This window comes from Ostrea edulis, chromosome 4, assembly GCF_947568905.1.
Source record: "Ostrea edulis chromosome 4, xbOstEdul1.1, whole genome shotgun sequence".
NCBI classification, from domain to species: Eukaryota; Metazoa; Mollusca; class Bivalvia; order Ostreida; family Ostreidae; genus Ostrea; species Ostrea edulis.
In genome coordinates, this window is record NC_079167.1 from 11,692,815 (window position 1) to 11,701,329 (window position 8,515).

At 37.6% G+C, this 8,515-nt stretch overlaps 3 protein-coding genes across 4 annotated transcripts in view; 1 reads left to right on the top strand and 2 right to left on the bottom strand.

Annotated features, from left to right (window-relative positions):
• LOC125668053 (uncharacterized) overlaps positions 1-871 on the bottom strand; it is a 32,294-nt gene extending 31,423 nt beyond the window's left edge. Inside the window, exon 1 of the mRNA XM_048901796.2 lies at positions 535-871. The gene's annotated coding sequence lies outside the window, so the exon portion shown is untranslated. The remainder of the gene's footprint in view (positions 1-534) is intronic.
• Positions 872-3,046: 2,175 nt separating this feature from the next.
• Positions 3,047-5,211, top strand: LOC125672384 (uncharacterized). 2 transcript variants are annotated; one of them, XM_048908628.2, is made up of 4 exons: positions 3,047-3,369; positions 3,506-3,564; positions 3,691-3,816; positions 3,952-5,211. In XM_048908628.2, the coding sequence occupies exons 1-4, from the start codon at positions 3,153-3,155 to the stop codon at positions 5,035-5,037; spliced, it is 1,488 nt and encodes a 495-aa protein (XP_048764585.2). In that variant the 5' UTR covers positions 3,047-3,152; the 3' UTR covers positions 5,038-5,211. The 2 variants fall into 2 exon arrangements, with proteins under 2 accessions (XP_048764585.2, XP_048764318.2); XM_048908361.2 differs by lacking the exon at positions 3,691-3,816 and having other exon boundaries at positions 3,117-3,369.
• Positions 3,842-6,768, bottom strand: LOC125672386 (QRFP-like peptide receptor). Its single transcript, XM_056161958.1, has one exon. The coding sequence runs from the start codon at positions 6,766-6,768 to the stop codon at positions 5,473-5,475; it is 1,296 nt and encodes a 431-aa protein (XP_056017933.1). The 3' UTR covers positions 3,842-5,472.
• Positions 6,769-8,515: the final 1,747 nt, after the last annotated feature.

Consider the following 8,515-nt stretch of genomic DNA (forward strand, 5'->3'; position numbering starts at 1 on the left):
TCGATCTCGGGGGCATAAAAATACACTTGACTGGAAAAAATATTTTGTTCCTTCTGATAGGAATGTTTTTAATTCCCCCACATTTGCGATATTTATTTCCACTGCTGGTACTGGTCAAAAGTGTAATCGAATGTTTTTTAATTACTTTGACAAATTGGCGGTAAATTGCACGTGCCGGGCGGAAGTGGTCGGAATTTATCCCCAAAAATGCACAAAAATGATTGCATTTCTTGAAAGAAAGTATCCAATAGTCATCTAACAAATATGCATTTAATATTTTGACATGTACGTACTCGAGTTATCTGCAAATTTTACGTGCTGCGAACACAACAATTAATGTCACACCAAAAATGCACAAGGAATTTTCCCAGAGCATTGTAACCAAAATGCATAGGATAATGGGACATATACATGAATTATCTGCAAATTTTACGTGCTGCGAACACAACAATTGTGGGAATTTTGAACTAATACACAAAACAAGTGTACCGACGACGCCAATATAGTTAATCGTGCCTATCCATTTAAACTCACCAATTTAGGTTAGTGTAGACAACAAGGGGAATTCCTCAATGTGTAGACAGCAAGGTAAACTGAGTCAATATATCCCAAGGGCAGCGGTGTGTAGGGAACTTGGTCCTTGGAAACGCATCTGATTTGAGCCACCTAGAATTATTAGATCATTACATAGAGTCAAAGTCTGTACGAAAACCTATTGGTTTTTTTTTTTTTGGTTTTTTTTTAAACTTTGCTAGCACTTAAACCAAACCATGCAGAACAGCGAGTCGTGTTACGGTTAATTCAGAGTTAAATGCGTGCTTTAAATTCTGAGCTATTCAGTTACGATTTTGTCAGCCTTGTAACTTCCGTTTGCTGTCAGCGGTTAAGTGTAATACTTGGTATATGAAGCAGAATGTTTGTTACACCTGACCAAGTTAACTTTTAATTTGAATTGAACAGTGCACATCTCCGATAGTTTTACATTGGAGATATGAAATTCCAAAAAGGGGCAATAGGGCCAAAAATAAAAATTGATTTGTTTGATGAACTCCGACCGACCCGTCAATTTTTTTTTTAGCAATTTTAAATTTCATTTTTTTTTTTTTTTTTTGGTTCCCTTGAAAAATAGAAAATTCTCCTTACTTTAAAACTAAATATTAAAAAATTTCATGACATTAAAAAACAAACAAACAAAAACACCTACCTACCGACCCACCTTGAAAAATGTGGGTCGGAGTACATCAAACAAAAATATTTGTAATGATGGCCTAGTATTTCTTTTTTTTAAAGTAGTAAGATAATAAACATATTTTGAGAATTGTTTCCTTTACATGGTTGAATATACGTGTCAGCATTTACAACAACAACAACAACAAAAAAGAAGAAAAAGACAGAAATATGCAGCAAACTTGTGGAAAAATCATTCACGACGATCTTCCAATAGAATGAAATATTTAGTAAACCTAAATTCACAAAGTGATGATAAAATATGGATACCTCGCACGGCAAAATAACGCACCCACTGCGATACAGTATTATATGCACTGTGTGTCGAAAATGTTATCCTTATGCATTTTACTGGGGAAAAAATTGTAAACTGGTAAAGGGCAAAGAGTCCATTTGAAATGGTAGATGTGCGTTATGGGTGACATCTGGTTCAGAAGATGTAAACTTATGTCCTAGTCATCTGTGTCAGTTTTGTTGTAACATTTAACCCGTGTTACAATAATGGCTACATTTCCAGGTTCCGTTTCATAGATATGTATTTGAATTGACCGTGATCATGTACCGCTGGTACGATATAGTAGTAAGGTATAATTGGAATGATATTTCCCAAACTGTAAAGAAGCTGAAGTTAGCGACACTAAATCAATGAAAAATTAAGGTAATGAACAGCGATCAATCTTATAATTCCTTTAAAGACTACAAGATTAAGAGTAGGACAAACACTGACCTCTGGACATACCAGAGGTGGAATCTGGAGAAGTAAACATCCCCTATCGACCGGTCACCCTCGCCATGAGCCCTAAAGCGGAGTAATCAGCAGTCAAAATTATTGTGTAAAGAACGGCCTAGCAATTGGTATGAAACAACTCAGACAGCATTTGATTGATTGATTGATTGTATCTTGTTTAACGTCTCACTCGAGAATTTGTCACTCACATGGAGACGTCACCAAGACCGGTGAAGGGCTTCAAATTTAGGCCTTTGCTCGGCGCTTACGGCCATTGAGCAACAGGGGTTCTTTTAGCGTGCCACACCTACTGTGATACGGGACATCCGTTTTTAAGGTCATCTCCGAGGACTCGTGACATTCACACCTGATGCCGAGCGTTTGGCAAATGGAATTGTCACTACCTGTTTTAACGACTTCAGTCTGTCGCAGCCGGGATTCGAACCCCGACCTTCTGCATGCGGGGCGAACGCTCTAACCTCTAGACTACCGCGGCGGTCAGACAGCAATTGACCCAATGACAGGTTGTATTGATAAATTAGATCGTTATAACGACCATAGAATTTGAGAAATGCTGACTTTGAACGAGACTGTTGAAACCCCTGTAACATCTACTTATTTGTCAGAAGCCTGCCTCAATTTAAAACTGATCATACGCAGAACAAGCTCTTGTATATCAAATCAGTTGAGACATAAACACCATATGCAGATGATAATGGAATATTGCTACATCAGTCTGGGAAGCTTAAGTCATTCCGTTTGCCATAAAATTTAGTTGTCAGTTTGCCGTATACTCCTATGTTTAATGCATGTCTAGGTATGAAGCAGATGTGGAAGACTGTGGTGTATTTTATTTCAAGTTCACTGGGATATAACGAATCGACATATGAATGAAAATTATTATTGTTAATAGATAAATCAAATTTTGATAGACGCCAATCCCCTATTGGAGAAGTCGACAAATACAACATTATTCGTTAAAAATTGAATGAAACTGAGAATGACATCTGGTACGGACAATAAAGTATATACTGCAGTATCATTTGCTCGGCCACATATGGAAGATCTTATATTTCATACAGTCATCGATGCCATTCAACCGGTGCATCAGATTGTATTGAATTGTGCACGTGGTAACTGAGATGTGTTTCACTTTTAGTTTGAAATTCTTCTGCTGGTAACTTCTCGTCAATTTGCCATGAAGATGCACCATACACTACACACATTGAGGAGATCGGTTGTGTTCGTCAGTGCCATGGCAGTAATGGTTTTTCTCCTTGTTATAAACAGTACATTGTTATTCAGTAAAAAGGGGACTGTACCTAGGGATATACAGGGTTCAGTCTCAGTCCCCAGGCAACCAATTACCCGATGGCGACGATTGCTTGTCCATGTTGTGGAGGAACATCACGAGGGTAAAGCAAACATTACAAAGAATGTTCTGTCGGGCAGCAAATACTAATTGTATTTACGTATGTCTGTGTTTGACACTGGAGTGAGAGAGAACTAATGATGAAGAGCATAAACTCTTGTGCTTGTATCTCTTTATAGTTTTGCCGTATTGGTTTAGAGCAGCCGACCATGGAAGGATTTCTAAAGGGGTTACTCTGGTAGGTTTTCACATACTCTACGATTTTAAGACTCTGTATTTCGATTGCTGTACACGTCGCGACATGCATATCAAGAAATAAATACAGCTTCGACGGTATGGTTTTAGATTTTATTTTGATCGGTAGATACACATAGATGGACACAGCGATTTGGCATCGAATTTTTATCTGGAAGGATACCCGTTTTTCGAATGGCCATTGGATATCTTAGACATCAAAATAATGATGCAACGCAACGACGGTTTTATTACGGTTCGACAACTTTTGTACACATCACTAGAAAAGTATTTTATTATTAACTATTTTGACATTTCATTAAAATTATAAGTGTAAACATGAATAATTAATATATATATTATTGACAAAATATTATATATCTCATCGAAGGCAGCAGCCATGGCAGGATTGATAACAAACTATGTCTGGATTTGGCCAAAGTGGGATGAAGTGAACCACAATGAATCAAGCTTATCAGGAACATTACAGCTTGGATGGACGATCACTAAGCAGACGGCACTGGGAAGTAATAAAGCGTTCTGTATGTGTATAATGGACGACAGCAATCAGAAATACTGCACGTTCATGTCTGCTGATGAAACGAGTCTAGAGGTAGAAATGGAGGAGGATGGATGCTTTATCAAAGCGTCCATAAATTATACAGAAGTCAGGGAAGACCTGGCGAAGGAATATCTAGAATCTATTCACGAAAGTACTGACAATATGATACTGGATATTGACGAAGATTTTTTCGGCTGTGAATACGCATCACAATCTCTTCACGATCTCCTGGTTCCAGATTTAAGCATGTTAGACAAATTCCTTTATCAGTTGTTTTGTCCACTTCATCAAAATGGAGAAGCCGCTTTGGATGGTTTTCTAACTGATCTCATCGAATTTATAAAGCATACAAAGTGTAAATCTGAACACAATCATAGATTGTGCGACAACAAAACTTTAAACAACTCCAAAGATTTTTTTATGAAAAGAAGCAGCATTTGGAATCATTACATGTGCAAAACATCCGAAAAAAGCAGAATCCTGCTTATTGATGGAGTAATCGAAGAACTCTTCCAATTGAACAACAGGCACTTGAATGCTCTACAAAGAGTCGGATTTTGCCTTTCTACTTCACGTAAATCATATCAACCAATCAACCCTTCCCTTTTTGTCACTTGCAAAGGAGCAAATTCTCCAAACGAGACTGTCGTAACGGAACACAGAACTAACCCCATGGAAATAACCGAAAGGGGGCGGTTACTCAAGACCATTTTGCGTGTGTTTAAAGCAAGCCCTCCAAAGCTTATAACAGTTTGTCGGTCTATACGTGACGGATACACACCTAGAAAATACTTCACCAAAATAGAACATACAGTACTGAATGCCATTCGCACAAATTACCAGAATGCGTACATCCATCACGACAATGGATTGCTGGGAGGAAAGAAGGGATTCAAACAATATAATAAAAATTAATATCTGTACATGAATCGCTATTAATTGACAAAGTACTTTTATATACTCTCAGAATTACACAACGCATTCTAAATATCGAAATAGATACTAATGAAAAAGGTGGGAAATAACCACAGGGTAATTAGTCAATGATTGAAACATTCCAACAAACAATGTTAAAGTGATGCTACAGTATGTTTGTTTTTAACTGACTTTCAGAACAAGATGGAATGTTTTATTTGTAGTGCACGGTGATAATGCACAAATAAATAAAAGGAGCATTCATCTGTCTAATAATTTTGCTGTCTAATAATAGCATTGGTTGAATTAATTTACTATGAATCATGAAATAATATTGTTAAAGTCTATGTACACAAGGTAAAGTTTGAAGGTAGTTAAAAGCTGATGAGATCTATTACGAGCTTATCCACAACACTCGTCATTCTTCTTGTGGTCCTAAACTTTCGTCTCGTTTGTCCCTCTCGTTGCGGGTACGCTGGTGGCATTTTCAGATCCAAACTTGATCCAGTTGGTTTTTTGCGGTTTTTTCTTTATAGATCGCCTGTTGTCCACACCCTTCACGGACAGTGGTTCGATTCTACGTTTCCGACATCGTAGCAGATTGGCAAAATTCTTTCGAAAATTCTCGTTCATGAATGCATAAACAATTGGGTTATAGCAGCTGCTACTTAACGCCATGCATTTCAGAAAAGCTTTCCACTGCAGTGTGACATCGGGCGTATTATTCGACTCTTTCTCCCCGACGGCATTGAACGTTTGAATGGGAAGCCAGCAAACAATGAAAAGAACCATGACAGTAACAAGCATTTTTATGGCGCGCTTTTTCTGTTTCAGACGATAAGAGTCGCTGGTTTTCATGGATATTCCAATTGGTCTCCTTCCCCATAACTTAATGATGATAATAGAATAAAGAATTGTCATTACCATGAGTGGAGCAACGAAAAGAATCACGAACGGCAACCATAGCTGAAAGAACTCCATTGTATTACTTGTAATCAGAGGTAGAGTGCAAATATCATTCACAGTTTTGCCACATACATCCTTTACTTTGATGAGTTCGAAATAGAAAACTTGGGGGATCCCCGATAGTAAAGACGTCATCCATACGGTGACCAACAAAGGTACCAGTCTTGTCGATGCTTGGAAAAACTTCACCTTCAGTGGGTACACGATCGCGTAGAATCGCTCAAAGGCGATACAACACAACGTCAGCGAGCTACAGGCTACACAGAATGTCGTTATGCAAGGAACAATTTTGCAGGCAAATGCGCCATACTTCCAGTAAGTAGACATAACGTTCCCCATATTGATTGGGGTGGCAATCAGCGCTAAGAGTAGGTCACTCACTGAAAGCGACAAGATGAATACATTGGTGACAGACCTCATGTTCCTGTTTCCACACACCGTAATAAGAACCATCATATTTCCCACCAGGGAGACAAAAATTATAATGGAATAGAGGACCATTAGGATCGCCTTGGAGGATTGAGAAATTTCTGCCGTGTCCACTTTGCTGTTGTCAAAGACTTGGAAAAATAGTGAATCACACATCATTCTGCGCAAGAATGAAAAGTTTCCCCCTGGGGGTGCACAACACATGACTTTTAGGCTTCCATAATTCCATGGGAATGGCATAGATGTACTAGAAACTACAAATGTTTCATTAAGCAATGATTGGTTTACGTAACTCGTCATTTCTGTACAAGTAGTACATGAAGTTGAATTGGCCATTCTGAACTCTTAACAAGCTGGTACGAAGAACTTAAAGGTCTTTTATATTATACACATACCAGCAATCTGGTTTGTTTTCAAGAACAGGTACTTGGATTAAATAGTACCTGTCTCTCCACTTCGCATTATTCTACGTCATTGCTGGATAACGATCCAAAATTTTGCCACAAGTGATCAACTGCTTACAAAAAAGCAAATAATGACTTGTGTACTGGGCCGGGTTGACTTCCGATAAGGTATCTGTTCGGAAGTTTCCTCCAAGACTTTGGTCAACAGGGCAATCGCAGACAATCCGGAATCGTCCATCTGCCGTATCGTTTCCACGTTACAGTGATGGCAGCATTTGTTTGTCGGATTAAACCAAACTAGGATTTACATTGGAATAGTACAATACCAATAACCGTTCACAAAACCTTAGTGATAAAATTGATTTATTCAATCCTCAGTTTAAAAGAATCACAGGAAATGCACTACAGAGGTGTGAAAATGTACGGTGGCCGTAGATTTAACAGAGTGGCACAATCTCTTTGGAATAAACTTCCAGTGAAGTTGAGAAAGATTTTCAATCTCAAAGCTTTTAAAACAGAACTCATGACCCGTCTTTTTTTAAAAGCCTTCCTGTGAGATGTATATACGTTAATAGTTTTATTGAGTAATTGAATTTAGGACTCCGACTCTTTTTATAGATAATTTAAGTTTGCTTAATTCTGTTTTATCGTGTTATTTGCTGTACTTGTAAAAAGCGCTTTCGAGTTTAATTAATAAAAGGTGCTTTATAAGTTTTTTATATTATCATTATCGTAAGATGATAAAATTTATCAAAACAAAAAGTCTAACAAAATTCAACAAATACCATCCATAAGTACACATGAGACATTAATAATGTTTTATTTATCCGGGGGGGGGGGGGTTTAGATTTGGTATAAAAATGGAGTACCCTCTTTCAAAACATAGATAAAGGTTCTGCTCTATAAAATTATTGCAGATGCATTTTTAGGGTTGAGTGTACTTCTCGTGTGACTTACATGACACTCGTAACATACTAGCATGTACTTATTTGATAGTGTTGTAAAGATTTTAGTAATATTGGCACTTACAGTAAATGCTCTCTACAACACACTTTGGAATACCGCTAAAATCTCTGGGCAAAAGATACAGGAAACTCACAGAAAGTAAATAAATTCATCTTATGCTTTTAGTAGGACGGTGCCACATTCATATAGACAGACTCTAGATTGGGAGGGGGACACGATAAATCTGGAGTTTACAAAATACATAAACTACATATGTATATAAATTCCTTTCTTGTCCCAAGGGAAATTACAGTATCGGATGGTTGAAGTAGTGTTGCGTCTGTACCCCGTATTCTGCTTTAAAAAGGCTAAAGCATATCAACCAAAATTTTCATTCAGATTTTTTATGATATATACCATCATGTACGTGTATATGGTTATATGCACTAAAATAAGCATATTTAACTGGGTCCAATCAAAGTGAATTATTAAATTAAATTTTGTATGTTTGTTTTACTTAGCATCTTTATCTTTAGCCCTAGGCGCCACATACGCGAGACGTTAAAACGTCTTTCCCTCTGCCATTTCAACTGTTTGGCATTAGAGTGAATGTCGAGCTAGGGTGTTTCGGATGAGACTAGAAATCCGACTATGGCGTGCGTTAACATGATATAAAACCCAGATCATTGCCAAATGCTCAAGTGCCTAGTTTTCATTCACTAGTGTTTGTAATC

Coding starts and splice junctions, on each gene's coding strand:
- LOC125672384 (XM_048908628.2), top strand. CDS start 3,153: ATGAAGATGCACCATACACTACACACATTGAGGAGATCGGTTGTGTTC. Junction 3,565..3,690: donor TTTCTAAAGGGGTTACTCTG/GTAGGTTTTCAC, acceptor TTTGATCGGTAG/ATACACATAGATGGACACAG. Junction 3,817..3,951: donor GCAACGACGGTTTTATTACG/GTTCGACAACTT, acceptor ATCTCATCGAAG/GCAGCAGCCATGGCAGGATT.
- LOC125672386 (XM_056161958.1), bottom strand. CDS start 6,768: ATGGCCAATTCAACTTCATGTACTACTTGTACAGAAATGACGAGTTAC.